The 18,127-nt window shown below is 42.1% G+C and overlaps 1 protein-coding gene across 9 annotated transcripts in view; it reads left to right on the forward strand.

Annotated features, from left to right (window-relative positions):
• The first annotated feature begins 742 nt into the window (after positions 1-742).
• The window catches only part of MLLT10 (MLLT10 histone lysine methyltransferase DOT1L cofactor), a 177,750-nt gene continuing 160,365 nt past the window's right edge, over positions 743-18,127 (forward strand). For 5 of the 9 annotated variants that reach the window (XM_045534600.1, XM_045534609.1, XM_045534645.1 and 2 more), the window contains exons 1-3: positions 1,217-1,500; positions 1,625-1,784; positions 4,865-4,944. In XM_045534600.1, coding sequence (XP_045390556.1) covers positions 1,625-1,784; positions 4,865-4,944 — 240 coding nt within the window. In that variant the 5' untranslated portion in view covers positions 1,217-1,500. Of the gene's footprint in view, positions 829-1,116; positions 1,501-1,624; positions 1,785-4,864; positions 4,945-17,948; positions 18,111-18,127 lie in introns of those variants that run through there. The other 4 variants (XM_045534591.1, XM_045534583.1, XM_045534573.1 and 1 more) reach the window with 4 other exon arrangements.

Raw genomic sequence — 18,127 nt, forward strand, 5'->3', positions numbered from 1 at the left:
TGCTAATTCCTGGTAAACAACCATTTTGTACCTGCAAGGTATTAACCAACAGCCATGAATTCGCCTTGTAACAGTGCTTGTCATTTAAACCACCTATGCATAATTCCCATTTCAAGCAAAATTTATAATTGGACATTTTTTGCTTAAAATTAATATCGGGTTTACATGCATGCATAAGGGTTAGGGCGACAGTGGAAGATTTTACAGCTCAAAACTGCTCAGCATCCAGCTAATTAATCTATTCAGTTAGGCCTAATCCGTTTTCTATTTGTATGTGAGGTGGGAGCTCTCATCTTTCTGCCACTTTTAAATGACCTCACATTTCCAAGAGTAAATTTGGAGAAAAGAGCCAGTTCAGAGAACTGAAACTGGACTCCCGTCTCATGATGTTAATTATCTTTTGGTGATTACAAGAGCTGGGGTTCCTTCATCCCTTTAATGTAGTACCACTGCATCTTTCAGATCATCACATTATATTGCTAATTCCTGATAAACAACCATTTGTACTCCTACACAGCAAGCAGAGGGTAGACTTGTTCCCTCTATAACCCTAACGCAGGCTTTTGACCTTCAGTCTGGGATGCATTTTCGTTAGTCACTGGGGCCAATGTAGTGCACAAATGGGCGGCAGATCTGGTAGCACTTCCATCGGTGAACTTTGGGAAGAGTCCAGGATGTGAATTTAATGGGTAGAGAGGCTGCGGCAGCACTAGGAAGTTAGCGCGGCCAACTGCAGGAAGCCATGCTTCATTACACCCTTCATGGGAGCTGGCACACTCGCCCAGCCCTTGTTACCCACGGGCGGGCTCTAGAGGACAAGGCCTCCAGGTAGGATCCTGGGGCAGGGCGATGCCCCTAGGGAGTCTCCTCCCGCCACTACGACAAATCCCCCTCCTGGCAGTAGGTGCCCGCCTCCCCCACCACTGAGGCCTCTTTCCGAGGCGCCGACGCAGCCCGCGCGGCCAGCGCCGCAGAGGACGGCCCCAACGTCCCCGCCCCCGCGTGCGCGCCCCCGCGTCCTCCCGTTGGCTCGTTCCGGCCTCGGCGCGCTCCCCTGGCCCCCACCCCGGCACACCTCGGCGGCGGCGAGCGGCACGGGGGCGGGGAAAGGGCCCGGGAGGTAGGCTGGGGAGGCCGGCCGGACGCGGCGGCGCGCACGCAGGCCTCGCCTCTCCGGGGCCTCCTCCCTCACGCCGGCCGCAGGGCGCGCACGCCGAGTGACGCTCGGAGGAGGAAGCGCAGCCCCAGTCCCCTCCCTCGCTGCCCCCAGCCCAGCGGGAGCCCCCCCCCCAGTGCGCCTGTGCGGAGGCCTACTTGATTATGTGTGCCCTCTCCGGCCGCCCGCGTTAGCGGCCGGGTGGAGGTGGGGAGGGAAGACGACGAGGAGGCGGAGGCGGAGGCGGAGGCGGAGGCGGCGGTGGAGGGGAGGTGGGGGGAGTCAGCAAGGACATGGCTCCTGACTCCTGTGCGGAACGTGAGTGACTGAGCGGCAAAGCCCGAGTGAGCGAGCGGCGGGCGGGGCGGGGTACGGGGCGCCGGGCGGGAGCTGGGCGCTGGGGCTGTGCGGGGGGAGCACTAATTGGCTTGCATGTGTTTTTTAATGGTCCCCCCAACTCCCTCTTAGATGGTCTCTAGCGACCGGCCCGTGTCACTGGAGGACGAGGTCTCCCATAGTATGAAGGAGATGATTGGAGGCTGTTGCGTTTGCTCAGACGAGAGAGGCTGGGCCGAGAACCCGCTGGTTTATTGCGACGGGCACGGCTGCAGCGTCGCGGTGCATCAAGGTAAACACCCAACCGCCCGCCGGGCCGAACCGGCCTGCGCCCAACCGTCACCGCTTCCCCCACCTTGGCAGCAACTGCCAGCCCCCGCCCCTCCCCCGCCCCACCCCCGCCCCGTGCCGCGGCCGCGGGAGGGACTCGGAGGGTCCGCCGCGGGGCGAAGGGGGTGTGGGCCGTGCATGTGGGAGAAAGTGCGTGTGGCCCGGCTTGTCATGTGATTCTTCTCTCCCTCTCTCAAGTGTCATTTGGCCGTCGCCTGCGCCCGGGGCCGGGGTCTGGAGGCTACCCGAGGCGGCGCGGTGCGGGGCCGCGGTCTGCGCTCCAGGGTCGGGTAGGGGTGGCCGAGCGCGCGCCCCTCTTGGGGTCCCGGTGGGTGTGGGTGTGGGAGCGTGAGGACCCCTCCCCCTCCTCTGCCTGCTCCTGTCTGCCGCAGTGTGTCTGGAGACTTCCTGTGGCATGGAGACAGGCTCTGGAACGCGACTCTGCGCTGGGGAGGGGCGCGGAGGCAAGCGGGGGCCGCCTGGCCTCTTTAGGCTAGGGAGGGAAGGCGGGCTCTGCTGCACCCCGAGCTTTCTGGCGGAGACCCTGCTGCCGCCGCCGCCGTTGGGGAGCTTCCTGCGGAGAAGACAGCGGAGGTCAGTCGTGCTGATGCTGGAGTGTCTGGGCTGAGCTGCCCCAGGCTGGTGGAGAAGGCTGTTGCTTGCTGCGTCAGGCCACCTCCCCAGCCTAGGCGACCGAAGAGAAGAGGAGGTGGTGGTACCCCCAAGTGACTTGGGGATCCTCTTAGTTTATTTGTGGGTATTTCCACTGGGTGAGTGTTTTGGCTGTACAGAAGGGCCGAGGACGCTAGTGAGATACTTTTATGGCCATTGAAGTTTCTGACTTTTTCCATTTCATGTGGTAAGGCGTTGAGGCCGAAACTATCGAGATCATTTTTGGTGGCTCCCTGTTTATTTGCCATCCCGTGTCCCTTCCCATTTTTGAATCTGGCATTGAGTGATGCAGATGTTGTTTAGTAGTGTGTTGGAAGGGACGCTACCAAAGGACAGAGAGGAAAATCTCAACATAAGGTGCCAAAGTACATTATTAGAAGAATGCACTGTCAGAACGGGGAAGGGAGACCTGGATGCAGTGGTGGTGGTTCTGAGATAGGGAATTAACCTCAGAATGGGGTTATTCCCAGAGTCTTTTAAAGAAGGGCAAAGTTGCATACTTTCCTTTTTTAAGGAGTGAAAACAGTGGTGTGTCAAAGTTAGATACTAGGTCATGGAACTAATATATTTCTATTACAGTGTTCCTTGACATTTTTGGGAGTGTTTCTTAGGAATTGAATGATAAATTGTCAGATTTTGATAGGTAATCTCCCAGTATAGAAAATGTTCATTTAAATCTTTAATTTTGGCTGGGTGTGGTGGCTCATGCCTGTGTTCCCAACACTTTGGCAGGTTGGGAGGCTGAGGTGAAAGGATTGCTTGAGGCCAGGAGTTTGAGACCAGCCTGGGCAATGTAGTCAGACCCCATCTCTACAAAAAATAAGAAAAATTAGCTGGGTGTGATGGCACACACCTGTAGTCCCAGTTACTTCTGAGGTTGAGGCAGGAGGATTGCTTGAGTCCAGGATTTTGAGATTGCAGATGATTGAGCCACTGCGTGCCTAGGCAGTTGCCTTTCTAGAAGTAAATCTGAATAAAATATAAGTTTTTGGTAGATAGAACAGTTTTACTCAGATGTATTTACAAGTGTTTAAAAGGGATTAGAAGTTCAGCTTTTGGAGTTTTAAAAAAGTTTTGCTGATTTTATGTTAAGTGCGTCCCAATATTTAGGATATTTCAAGTTTCCACTGAGCTTGCAAGAATTTAAATTTGGATATTAGTGGTTTTACATTTTTAGGAAATTTTCAATTTTGAGCTAATTAAATATTAATATTAAAACCAAATTTTAGAAGCCAGGTGAAGTGGTTCACACCTGTAATCCCAGCTACTCAGAAAGCTGAGGTAGGAGGATTGCTTTAGGCCAGGAATTTGAAACCAGCCTGGGCAACGTAGCAAGACCCTGTCTGTTAAAAGAAAAGGAAAAAAATTAGCTGGGCATGGTGGTGTGTGCCTGTAGTCCCAGCTACTTGGGAGGTTGAGGCAGGAGGATCAGTTGCATCCAGGAGTTCGAGGTTGCAGTGAGCTATGATGATACCACTGCACTCTATCCTGGGTGACGGAGCAAGACCCCTTCAATCAATCAATCAGTAAACACACAAACCAATTTTTAAACAACTAGGCTGTGTATATATGTGTTATATACTCAGATCAATTGTTGGAAGCATTGGTATTATATATTCAGGAATGTGGATTTTTCGGTTTTTACAACAGCTTTGTTGAGATATAATTCACATACCATGCAAGTCATCCATTTAAAGGGTACAATTCAATGATTTTTAGTATGTTTACAGAGTTGTGCAACCATTACCACAATCAATTTTTAGATCCTTTTCATCACCCCAGCAAGAACCATTAGCAGTCACTCCCCATTTCTTCCCAACTCTCCCAGCCCTAGACAATCACTAATCTACTTTCTGTCTCTGTGGATTTGCATATTCTGGACATTTTATATAAATGGAAGCATTTCACTTTTAACATTATGTTTTGTTTTCTGTTGCACGGTATGTATCTGTTGCTCCTTTTGAAGGATGATTTGGAAATATTTTTATTAAACTTACCTAAAATGTTTGCTACTTAAATTGTGGGGTATGGGAGTGAATGAATGAATTTCTGAGTTATTCTGTGAAAAAAATCTTTATATGTTAAATTTTACATAATATTCTTCCTGTCATAAGAGGAAAAAATAATTAAAATTTCTAACATGAAATTTATCTAGCTGAAATAGCACAGAAGAGTTGCATTTCAAATTTTTACTTTGTAATTAAATAGGCTATATATGTGGTAAATGGGATATTAAATATTTAATTGTCTGTAAGGCAGATAATTTACTTGAATAGTTTGAGAGACAGTTTAATAGGGCTCTGTGAAGGGTATTTGATTTTCCATAATTCTTCTAATCTTAACATTTTAAAACATTTTATTTCCCAACAGCTTGCTATGGCATTGTTCAAGTACCCACTGGACCATGGTTTTGCAGGAAATGTGAATCTCAGGAGAGAGCAGCCAGAGTGGTAAGGACTGTTTATTGAAAACATTAAACTACTTTAGTGAGTAGCTTAGGATGCTGCACTCACGTTGCATTTGGAAAGGTTGTCAGTCTTTTGTTGAAATACTGTAACTTAAGGAATTTGGGCCAAATACTAACTTGGAGTTTTAAACAGATTTTGTAAAATCTGAAAAACAAATTGAGTCAAGTAACTATATGTTGATGGATACTTTGAACACATAAAGACATAAAGTCATATTTGGGCTTTATTAACTGTAGTTACAAAATCAAGAAAGCCTGAAGTGGTTTAAGGTTACATTGGCTCATTATAGTTAAAATATGGCAGTAGACACATAAGGCAGTTATGTTGATGATTCTGCTAGGTTTTGTTCAATGGAAAAAAAACAAGAATTTAAGCAACTGTCATATTCTTTTTACTACACATACATGTGTATAGTTTAACTTTGAATACTGACTATTTTCAGACAGTCCCTTTGGCAAACAACAGAAAATTCTTCCTTTTTTACTTGGTTGGCTACCTTCTTTCTGAACTTTTGTAAATCTCCTGTAAGAATGAGGGAGGTGTGTTTATTCTTTGCAGCCAAAAGCATTTTTTCCAGTTGAACTTCTGGATACTCATCAGAGAGGCATAGGTTTAATCTTCATTAGTTATACTACAGTATTAGTATTTGCTTTCTTTTGGTGTTGATTATGGAATTTGACAGAAGGCAGAAAACAAACATTTCAACTATTTTACTTGGGCATATAGCTAAAGCAGAACCTTTTGATCAGTAAAATTATGACCGAGTAGCCTATATGTATCATGAGTCTCAGAGCAATATTTTTATAGTTCTGTCAATATGTTTTGATTGTGAGAATGTACTGTAGCAGAATTACAGCTCTTCTAGCATTAGCATAATGGGATATAGCAAATGGAGGATGGAATCAGTCATAAAAATTTTAGGATTTGATGAAATATGTATAGATCTACTCTTTGACTTCTTTCTCCTTGTGGCTTGTTATGGTTTGGGGTGCATAGGTCACCAAGCAAAGGAATCTGTGGTGTAATTTATTAGTAATAATCATTGACAATGAGATGAGGCTGTTCTAGGGGGTGTTACAGTAGATTGAAGGCCAAAAAACATAAGAAAATAGGAATGTGGGTATCAAGACAGAGAAGATAAAGAGATGAATGGAGAGTGGTGGAATGCCAGCATCATTTACCTAAAATGCCACTTGCTGGCTGTTTTTATTCCTTTATTTTCTCAAAGGATACGGTCAAGGTGTCAAGGTGAATAAGGTAGTTATCTTAAAAGGTATATTAGGGGGCATGTTTTATTTCAACTTCATTTGGTGGGATGTGGGCACCAATAAAGGTTTTAAAGCAGAGGCAGACCAGGTTAGGTGGCTCATACCTATAATCCCAGTGCTTTGGGAGACCTAGGCGGGAGGATTGCTTGAGGCCATGAGTTTGGGACCAGCCTGGATAACATAGTGAGACCCTGTCTCTACCAAAAAAAAAAGAAGCTGGTCATGGTGACATGAGCCTGTAGTCCCAGCCACTCAGGAGACTGAGGCAGGAGGATCACTTGAACCCAGGAGTTTGAGCTGCAGTGAGCTATGATTGTGCCACTGCACTCCAGCCAGTGGCAGAGCAAGACTTGTCTCTAAAAGGAAAAGAAAAGGGGGAAAAAAGAGACACAACCTTATCTAAATTCCTATAGTGTATAATTATAAAAGGTAGGGACCTTTGTAAGAAACAAATCTCATTCTAAGCTTATATAAGCAAAGAAAGAATGTTTTATTATAAGGATACAAGAGCCAAGAACTTTAACATTGAAATGTATCTCTGACCCAGAAAAGGAATTGAATTAGTCTTATTTCTGCTTTTGACTGCATGCCTGCTTTATTTCTTTCTGCAGATTTTGTCTGCTACTTATGCCAACAATCAATAGCCAACTTTTTGAGTGTTTACTATGTGCCAGATACTGTGCTAAATGTTTTATATCAGTTTTCTTATTTAATTATCCTATCAAATGTGCGAGGTAGATACCCTGTTATTCTCATTTTATAGATTGGGACACCACAGTTTTTTTTCTTTTCTTTTTTTCTTCTTTTTATACTTTCTCTTTTTTCCTTTTCTTTTTTTAAGTTTCTTTTTGTATTCTTATTCTTCCCATAGTGATTCTACTGCAAGGGACACCATAGTTTTAAGGGAACTACATAACTAGTTGGCATCTGGGCTGGGATTAAGCTTTCAACCATCATGTTATATATTGCCTCCTCTGGTGAAAGATGATCATACTTCAGCTCCTGCTATTTTCTTTCTTTCTTCTTTTTCTTATTTTTTTGTTTTGGAGACAAAGTCTTGCTCTGTCACCCAGGCTGGAGTACAGTGGCTTGATCATAACTCACTGCAGCTTTGAACTGCTGGGCTCAAGCCATCTTCCTGTCTTAGCCTCCTAAGTAGCTAGAACTACAGGCATGTTGGCTGATTTTTAATTTTTTTATAGAGACAGAGTCTCACTAGGTTGCCCAAGCTGGTCTCGCACTCCTGACCTGAAGTGACCCTCCCACCTCAGCCCTCCCAAAGTGCTGGGATTATAGGTGTGAGCTGCTGCTCCTGACCAGCTCCTGGTATTTTCTATTTTCTGTCTCAAGAGTCTAAATCTCAGATTGAATATTACCTTTTCTGGGAAAAAAATCTCTGATTTGGCTTAGATGAGGTACCTAGCTCTGGACCATTTTGCCGTGGTGAGACAATAGGGTCATGTTGCTCAGACACAATCAGGAATATCTCTGTGGATTGGGGATAGCTCACTTCTTCTCAGGGAAGGGGGATTGTGAGCTGGCAGTACCTTGACAGATACTGAACAGTAAAGATCCAGAAGAATGAGGAGCATTTTCAGAAAAGTAGATTGATAGTATATGGAAGGCAGGGCGCGGTGGCTCAAACCCTAGCACTCTGGGAGGTTGAGGCAGGAGGATCGCTTGAGGTTAGGAGTTCAAGAACAGCCTAAGCAAAAATGAGACCCTGTCTCTACTCATAATAGAAATATTAGCCGGGCGTCTTGGTGTGCGTGTGTAGTCTCAGCTACTTAGGAGGCTGAGGCAGGAGGATCGCTTGAGCCCAGGAGTTTGAGGTTGCTGTGAGCTAGGCTGATGGCATGGTACTCTAGCCAGGGCAACAGAGCTCTGTCTCAAAAAAAAAAAAAAAAATTTACATTGTTAAGATACTGCTGTTTTAGGTCTAAGTGAAGGACTATTCCTTTCCTTCAGGAGATGAGCTGTGTCTTTTTCCTACTGCTCAGCCTCTTTTTAATGCAGTTCTTCCTGGCTTCTTACATCGTCAGGGAGAAACTGCTGGGTGGAATTTAAACCAAAGGTTTAGGAATTGATCTAAGGTTGCATTATATTTTAATTTTTGCTTAATGAAGATGTGTGTATAAATAAATGAGTATATATCTGTAAAACCATATAAATTATATACATGTATATTTATATATAATTCTACTGATCAGCATATTAATATACATTCAATTATCATAAATGGTTCTGAACAGTATAAGACATATAATAAATATCTGTGCATTTCTACCCAGAATGAACAAATGTCAGTTCTTGATATTTGCTTCAAATCTCACCCCCCCTCCCTTTTTTTTTGGAGACAGAGTCTGGCTCTGTTGCCCGGGCTAGAGTACGGTGGCGTCAGCCTAGCTCACAGCAACCTCAAACTCGTGGGCTCAAGCAATCCTGCTGCCTTAGCCTCCCAGGTAGCTGGGACTACAGGCATGTGCCACCATGCCTGGCTAATTTTTTGTATATATTTTTAGTTGTCCGGCTAATTTCTTTCTATTTTTTAGTAGAGACAGGGTCTTGCTCTTTTCAGGCTGGTCTGGAACTCCTGACCTCGAGTGATCCTCCCGCCTCGGCCTGCCAGAGTGCTAGGATTACAGGCTTCCTTTTTGCTTAAAAGGAATAATAAATTAAAAAAAATTAAGTTGTAGTACTTCTTATCCTCTCCCCAGTCTTTTAGTCTTTTATTGTCTGTTGGGCCCATCTGTGTTTTAATACTTACACCATGTCCATAAACTTACACATATCCATAAACACCATATATTATTATATTGTTTTATAGGAATGGTGTCATACCATATGTTATTCTACAACTTGTGATATGGGTATATCAATGCATTGTTTTTATCTGAGTTTTAGTGTTCTTTCACAGAATGTATGACAGTTTACTTAATTCCCATATTGATTGTCATTTAAGTTTCTAATTTTTCACAATCTCAAATAGTGCTGTAAGGAACATTCTTGTAAATATAGTGAGGCTTTTTAAAAAAAAGTTCGTCTTAGAATCTGTGTTAATAGGCATATTTAATTTGATTATAGTAATGACAGATACATTTGGGCCTACTAATAAAATCTTTTTTTTTTTTTTTTTGAGACAGAGTCTCACTTTGTTGCCCGGGCTAGAGTGAGTGCCGTAGCATCAGCCTAGCTCACAGCAACCTCAAACTCCTGGGCTTAATCGATCCTACTGCCTCAGCCTCCCGGGTAGCTGGGACTACAGGCATGCGCCACCATGCCTGGCTAGTGTTTTCTATATATATTTTAGTTGGCCAGATAATTTCTTTCTATTTTTAGTAGAGACGGGGTCTCGCTCTTGCTCAGGCTGGTCTCGAACTCCTGACCTTGAGCGATCCACCCGCCTCGGCCTCCCAGAGTGCTAGGATTACAGGCATGAACCACCGCGCCCGGCCAATAAAATCTTATTTTCTGTTAATCTGTTTACCTTTCTTATTTTCCTTCTCTTTTTTTCCTTTGGTTGGAGTGATTGAGTTTTCTTTATTTCTTTAATCCTCTGCTGATTTAGAGGTTATATGCTCTATTTCTTTTAGTGAGTGAATGCCTTTAAAATTTTAATGTGCATTCTTTATGTTTTTCTATGTGTCTAAAATTAATATCTATACTCCTTCTGAACAAAGCCAAGGCTTAGCCTTGCTTCATTTTGTACTCTTTCCCTTGCAAAATCTATGTTATTGTTATCTTTATTAATTCTACTTATTTTTAATCTCCTAAATTAATTATTGTGGTTCTTTTTTTAAATAGTCATTTATTAGTTAGACTTAACATTACTAATGTTTTTGCTCCACCCAGCTTTTTGTTTCCTTTATTGCCTTATAGGTTTATTTTCCTTCTTTTTGAAGGTTTTTTTTTAAATTCATGGTCTATAGTTAGTCAATAAGTAAGAAAGCTAGTCTTTTTATGCCTAAGAATTTCATTAGTTTGCTCTCTTATATACTAGTCTGAATTCTAGGATAATAGCTATTTTCGTGTAACTAAAGATTTTGTTCTAGTTTGTCTTCTGGTATTTATTGGTGGTAATAGGCAATCTGTTGGCATTTTGTTTAATCTGTTTGAAACTTGGTCTGCCTTTTTATTCTGAGGACTCATTGTCCTTCTAATTTGGAATTTTTTTTTGCTGTATCTCCTCAAATACTGTGAACTTCTCATTAAATTTTGTTTTCCTAGAACTGTTACTTAAGTGTAGGATTTTCATTCTGTTTTCATGTCTTCTAATTTGTCTTTAATATTTTCTATCTTATCTCTGTATTATGGATAATCTCTTCAGATTTATGCTTATTGTTAATTCAGTGAATTTTTCAGAGTAAACCGTATCTAGAATTTCTTTCTTTTTTCCTTCCTTCCTCTCTTCCTCTCTCCCTTCCTCTCTTTCTCCCTCCCTTCCCTTCCTCCTTTTCCTTTCCCTTTCCTTCTTTTTATTTTTTTTAGAGATAGGGTCTTGCTTTGTCACCCTGGCTGGAGTGCAGTGGTGCGATCATAGCTCGCTTAAGCCTCGAACTCCTAGGCTCAAGCGATCCTGCCTCACTCAGCCTCCTGAGTAGCTAGGAGGGCAGGCACACGCTACCATGCCTGGCTAATTTTAATTTTTTTTTTTCCCTGGTAGAGATGAGGTCTCACTGTGTTGCCCAGGCTGCTCTTAAACTCCTGGCCTTAAGTGATCCTCTTGCCTCTGCCTCCCAAAGTGCTGGGGTTATAGGCATGAGCCACTGTGCCCAGCTGGTTTTTATTTTTTTATTTGCCTCTTCTTTTTTCATGGTGTCTTGCTATTATTGTCCTAAGGATTATATTCCTTCCTTTATTTGAAGATTTAAAATATTTTAAAGGGCCTCAGATTTTGGAATTCTTTCATTTTTGTTTGATAAATCTGGAGGTAGATATTTTCATCTGCTTTGTAATTTTTGACTGCAAAGTAATCTTTAGGAGTTGTCTTCCTTGAGATTTCTTTTCCTGTACCATGAGTTGTGAAGATGTCACTGGGGGCAGTTTTTGGATTTGCTCTCTGTCAGTTAAGAATTATGTTTGGCTGCCAGTAACAAACACCAGATTATGTTGGTTTCTACAAATTAGGAGGTTATTCTTTCACTTAAAATGAGTTCAGAAAGGCATTTTAAAGCTTTTTGACAGCTGTGTGATATCATTAGGAAGTATGCTTTTTCTGTCTTCCTACTATACAATCCGTAGCACATGGTTTTTATTTTTAGGGTTATCCCATGATCACAGCATAGCAGCTGGAACTTCAGTCCTTGTGACTGCAGAAAGAAGTTCCAGGCAGGAAGAAGGGGGGAAATGTGCTTCTCCTCCCAGCTGAGTTGTACTCTTAATTTCTGCTGGAAGCCCCCCTCAGCAATTTATGCTTTATTTCACTGGCTCCTAACTGTTAGGGAGGCTGCAAAATGTGATCTTAAAGTTGGGCCCATTGATAAACTAAATCAAATCAGAGTTCTGTTAGTAGGGTACAAGGAGAAAATGGATTTGGGATTGGTAACCAGCAGAGTCTGTCATAGTTTGTCATTGCTCCAGACCACTTTTTAAGTTTGTTTCTTGGCTTGGATACCTGTACCTTTTGGATAATGAATTTTGGGCCCCAGACCTCCTCTCAGCATAGGTTTGAATTTCCTAGGATGACTACTCATATCCAGAGCAGGCATCTCACTTTTGTGTAGCTTCTCTAGTCTTTGTGGTCCAGGCCATGCTTTTCTAGATTCCTCTTCCATGATGGAATTAATAGCTCTTGTCCTTATGCAGGGAACTCAATTAGAACTGTTCTGCACATCTTTTTTTTTTTGTTTTTTTTTTGAGACAGAGTCTTGCTCTGTTGCCCAGGCTAAAGTGCTATGGCTTCAGCCTAGCTCACAGCAACCTTAAACTCCTGGACTCAAGTGATCCTCCTGCTTCAGTCTGCTGAGTAGCTGGGACTATAGGCAAGCACCACCACACCCGGCTAATTTTTTCTATTTTTAGTTGTCTGGCTAAGTTCTTTTTATTTTCAGTAGAGATGGGGTCTCACTGTTGCTCAGGGTGGTCTTGAACTCCTGGCCTCGAGCAATCCTCCTGCCTCGGCCTCCCAGAGTGCCAGGATTACAGGCGTGCCAAAACATCCAGACTTTTTCTGCACGTCTTGAGTCTATGTTGCTGTCATTGTCAGCTCTACTCTGTAAGGCTGCAGTCCGCAAGCCTCGGGCCCCGGCCTGGTGTTGGTCTGTGGCCTGTTAGGAAATGGGCTGAACATCACCACCTGAGCTCTGCAAACCCCTGCCCAAGCCTTGGAAAAATTGTCGGTGAAAACCAGACACTGCTTTAAGGCATATGTTGAATCTGATAGCTTCATTGGCTGCCTCAGCTTCAACTAATGTTAATTCTTTTAGCTTTAAGCTTTAAAGTTCTTTTTTATTTCTATGCCCTGGAGATTTACCTTTAGTCACATAATTAAAAATTCTTTTCAGATTTATTTGATTTCTAATTGCAAGAAACCAAGGTGTGGTGTCTCAGTTTGCACTTTTTAAAAAAATAGTGCATGTAACCTTTTTTAATTTCTGTACAAGCCTTTTAGCCTGTATACTTTAAACAGAATGCCTTCAAAGTTAAACATGTGCTAACTTTTTTTTCCCTTACTGCTGATTGATGTCATCTTTTTTTTATAAATTTTTTTTTTTTTTTTTTTTTTTTGAGACAGTCTCACTCTGTCACCTGGGCTAGAGTGCCATGGTGTCAGCCTAGCTAGCAGCAAAGTTAAACTCCTGGGCTCAAGCCATCCTCCTGCCTCAGCCTCCCCAGTAGCTGGGACTACAGGCAAGTGCCACCACACCTGGCTAATTTTTTCTATTTTTGGTATAGATGGAGTCTCGCTCTTGCTCAAGCTGGTCTCTAACTCCTGACCTGCAGGGATCCTCCTGCGTTGGCCTCCCGAAGTGCTAGGATTATAGGCATGAGCCACCACACCCATCCTGTTCGTATAACTTTGAAAGAGGTGATTTTCAAAAGTTAACAGATTTGGTACTTGCCACCATAGACAAATTACAAATAGCCAGTTTTCTTTGCTTTCCTCTTGAATTCCTTTTCCTTTGAATATGAGAGAAGCCTAGGAAAAGGGCACACATGAAGTGCTTAATACTTTGTATTCTTTTCTAACTTGCCTACATAACTAGTAAGAGAAATGAAAACAGAGGTACATTGATACATTGCCCACCATATGGTATCTGTTTATTCCATTTTTTAAAAAATTAAAAGAAATTTTAATTATTAATTTTTAAAGACAGGATTTCACTCTGCCACCCAGGCTGGAGTGCCACTAGAGGCATGATCATAGCTCACTATAACCTCGAACTCTTGGGCTCAAGTGACCTTCCTGTCTCAGCTTCCCAATAACTGGGACTACAGGCTTATTTTTAAATTTTTTGTTGAGAGAGAGTGTTGCTGTGTTGCCTAGGGTGGTCTCAGATTCCTGGCCTCAAGTGATACTCCTGCCTTGGCTGGGGTCTGAAGTCTTAAGACAGTGATTGATTTATTCTTTTTTAATTAAAAAAATTTTCTTTTTTTACAGATAGGGTCTTGCTCTGTCACTCCAATGCAGTGGTGTGATCATAGCTCACTACAGCCTCGAACTCCTGGACTCTAGTAATCCTTCCGTCTCAGCCTCCAGAGTAGCTGGGACTATAGGCATGAACCACTACATGCAGCTTGTTTATTCCATTTTGTGTTTAGATTTAATTTTTATGTTTATCAAAAGGATAATCTCACAGAAAGTCAAGTAGTACCAAAAGCTAATCTTACAACCCCCCCCCCCAGCAGTACTTTGCCGCATGACTCCTGGATGCTCATCCTATCCCCCACAGGCAACCCATGGGCTTATTCCTTCTGATATTTACTTCTGTATTTTGAAAAGGAACGTCTTAGCAGCTGTCCTTGATATGAGTTTTAGATATTGGCTTCCAGTATATCACCCGTTTTGGTTAAATCAGTAGTGTTAAAGAGTAACATTTATATTATTATGACTATTTAAATATTCTTCTTTTTTTTTTTAACCTCCACCCCACCTCAATATTGTTATTTTCTGAGTCAAGAGTATACAGTTCTGTGATGGCTTGTGTTAATTTTTCTTTTTTTTCTTTTCCCCCTGGGATTAATAATTGTTTTGTATTTTCATTTTCCTTGTCTTTTTAATCTAAGGCTAAATCTTTATATACCCTCTCATTGCTTTCTCGTCTAAGCTTCCTTGTGGTTAACTTACCAGGTAGTTTTATAGATTCAGTTTTCCTTTCTTTCTGTCTTCTCCTTTCCTTTTTCTTTTCCTCTTTCCTTTCTCTCCTCTTTTCCCCTTTTCTTGGTCCTTTTCCACTCCTACTCTTTCTTTCTTCCTCCTTCCTTCCCTTTTTCTCCCTCCTCTTTCTCTCCTACCTCCTCCCCTTCTCTCTTCCTCTTCTTCTTTCTTCTCTTTTCTTTTTTCCCTCCTCTTCCAGCTTTCCCTCATCTTCTCCTCCTCTCCTTTTTAAAGGGGGACCTTCTTCTGGGTACATCTACGTGCTCCCACCTGGGCTTTTACTCTTTAGGCTTTGGGTACCAACCTGGGACTCTTCCCTTCACCATCATCTTGGAATTCTCTTATTTGGAGTCCCTGTTTTCCTAACCTCCTACTCCCCGATTTCTTCATATTATTGGTTCATTTTCTTGTTTTAGTGGGCACATCTTCTAGCAACTTCATAGGAAAAGGTGCATGAGAAATAAAATTTATTTATTTATTTTTTGAGACAGAGTCTCACTCTGTTGCCCAGGCTAGAATGGCATGGCGTCAGCCCAGCTCACAGCAACCTCAAACTTTTGGGCTCAAGCAATCCTCCTGCCTCAGCCTCCCGAGTAGCTGGGACTACAGGCATGTGCCACCATGCCTGGCTAATTTTTTCTATATATTTTTAGCTGTCCAGATCATTTCTTTCTATTTTTTAGTAGAGACAGGATCTGGCTCTTGCTCAGGCTGGTCTCAAACTCCTGACCTCGAGTGATCCTCCCGCCTCAGCAGCCCAGAGTGCTAGGATTACAGGTATGAGCCACTGCGCCTGGCCAGAGAAATAAATTTTTTAAGGTTTTGCATGTTTGATGGAATTTATAGCTTTACTATATTTATTGATAGTTTGCATAAATATATTAATAGAGTTTTTGGTTGGAAATCATTTTCCTTCATAATTTTGAAGATAGTTCTCTGCTACCTTTTAGCTTTCAATGTTATTATTAGGAAGTCCAGTACAGTTCTAATTTTTAATCTTTTGTATGTGATGATTTCCTCTGGATTTAGTATTTTTTTTCACTATCCAGATTATTTCTGATACTTTTCACGATGGTATGCTTTCTCTCAGTCATACTGGCACACAGTGGCCCTTTTACTTCGGTAACTCTTGTTAGGGAACATGAGTTCAGGTCAGGGAAAATGTTTTTGAATTATTTCTGATAATTTCTTCAGTTCTGTTTTCATTGTTTGCTTTTTCTATATTTTTTTTATTTGGATTTTGGAGCTTCTGAACTGATCCTCTGATTTTTTTTTTATGTTTCATGTTTAAGTTATATATCTCCTTTTGTTCTACTTCCTCACTTTATCTTCCAACCATTCTCTTAAATTTTTAAATTCTATTATACTTTTTAATTTCTGAGGGCTTTTTTATGCTCTCTGGATGTTCTTTATTTTTTATCTTCTGTTCTTGTTTCTTGAATGTAGTATCTTCTCTTATCTCTCTGAGAATATTAATTGGAGGTGTTTATTTTGTTTCAGTTTTCTGAAGTTTTCGTCTGCTCCTGGGGCTCTTCCTTTGTACTGTTTGTTTTGGCCTCTCTTTCTTGTTACAGATTTTTCTTAAAAATCTGGTGACTCTTAGCCATTGATCAAATTTAAGACAGTTTCCTGATGAGTTGATTGGAAGCTCTGTGTGTGGGCAGACTGTTGGCTGATTGACTTCGTTACAGGTGATCTGGCTGTGTTCTCATTGTATTCATAGAGAAATCCTCCAGTCGTCTGTTTGGGGTTGATAGACCTGGCTACCAATATTCTTTGAGCCAGATGTGTGCTAGAATTTCAGTATTTAAGGCCGGGCGCAGTGGCTCACGCCTGTAATCCTAGCACTGTGCAAGGCCGAGGCTGGAGGATCACTTGAGGTCAGGAGTTCAAAAATAGCCTGAGCAAGAGGGAGACCCTGTCTCTACTGAAAATAGAAAAATCAGCTGGGCATTGTGGCATGCACCTGTAATCCCAGCTACTTGGAAGGCTTGAGGCAGGAGAATTGCTTTAGCCCAGGAGTTTGAGGTTGCTGTGAACTAGGCTGATGCCATGGCACTCTAGCCCAGGTGCCAGAGCAAGACTCTATCTCAAAAAAAAAAAAAAAAAAAAAAAAAGGAATTTATATAGAATTATACTTTCACTTAATTTTTTTTTTAGAATGCTGCCTCTTTCCTGAGCTCTTCCTGTTGTCCCGAGATGTAGATTTCCTCTCATTTACCCTTTCTAGAAAATTAACCTTTCCAGTTTTCCAGGGTTAGGGGAAAGACAGTTATGTGGTAGTATGTAGTGGAGAAGGAGATTGTTCTGATAGCTTTTCAGATCATATCCAATCCCTACTGGTTTTCACCTCACCTGAAAACACCCCTCCCACATACATAGGCCATCACTGTCCATGTGCATTCACCACTCCTCAGTGCCTGGTACGTAATGTTTCTCCAATTCCTGGTGCTGTGTGGTGTAAGATGCATTGCTTTTGGGCTTGTCTTACTGCAGCAACTTCTGGTCTATTTAGTCTTTTACCATTTGTTTTATGTCTTCTACCTTCCAAATTTTATAGCTGTTGTTTTCCTTTATGTTCTTTTTTGTATTTGTGGCTTTATGCCATTTTATCTCACTGTTTTCATTTGGTGTTTCAGGAAGGAGGAGAGGAAGTAGTTTTTAAGTGGAATTAGCAACCTTTGTTTCTGATGTGGTCTTTTCCCATTTATTTCCTCCAGGATCTTGTTTTATCAAGTACCAGTGACATCTTCTATCTTCCATCTGTCCTTTTTACTTGATTTTTCCCTCTTAGCTCACAAACATTTTTGATGCTTCCCATGGATTCTAGTTAAAATTTACATTTTCGTCCTTTTGTATTTCGCCTTTTATTGGCAAATTTCCTGGAAGAATAAAACCATAGGTGGTATCTCTCCACTTCTTCAACTACCTACTGTATTCTAATTTCTTAGTTGTGATTAATGATTGAGAAGTAACTTAGTTGTCATTATAAGTAATAACATATGAAATCTGTATTTGCTATAACATTCTCATCATGGACACTGTCCGTTTTGTCTTTCAGTGACCCTTGCATAAAGAGCCATGTAATAGAAGTTTTTTTAATAATACAGCGTCAGGAAAATTATCTCCCTTGAGGATCTGGTATATTTCGTCCTTTTTGATATATCTGTGAAATACATTCCGTTTATTTTTTTTCCTGGCTCCTGCAGCCCAGAACCAAACCTCGTCTTTAGTTACATCAGCTAAATTAATCTGGTTATTAGTATATTTGTTTCCTCCTCCTCCTTCCATGGGGTTTAGGACTTCACTTCTTATCTCTGTTTCTCTGCGTGTTGATTTCATTCTCTTACACTACAGACTCTCTACTTCATGAGGCTGGAACCATGACTGCTGGCAGCTCTTGTTTCCAGCCCCTTCTACCAGAAGAAGGGGCTCTCTTGAAGAATCCTGGGAAGGACTCTGATTGGCCTGTCTTGGATCATGTACCCAACATCTCTGTGGCTGGAGTGGGGAGGGTACTATGAATGGCAACCCTCACTAGAACTACATAGTTGGAGTCAGGGGTAAGAGCAGTTTCCCT

This window comes from Lemur catta, chromosome 1 (genome assembly GCF_020740605.2).
Source record: "Lemur catta isolate mLemCat1 chromosome 1, mLemCat1.pri, whole genome shotgun sequence".
Taxonomy (NCBI): Eukaryota; Metazoa; Chordata; class Mammalia; order Primates; family Lemuridae; genus Lemur; species Lemur catta.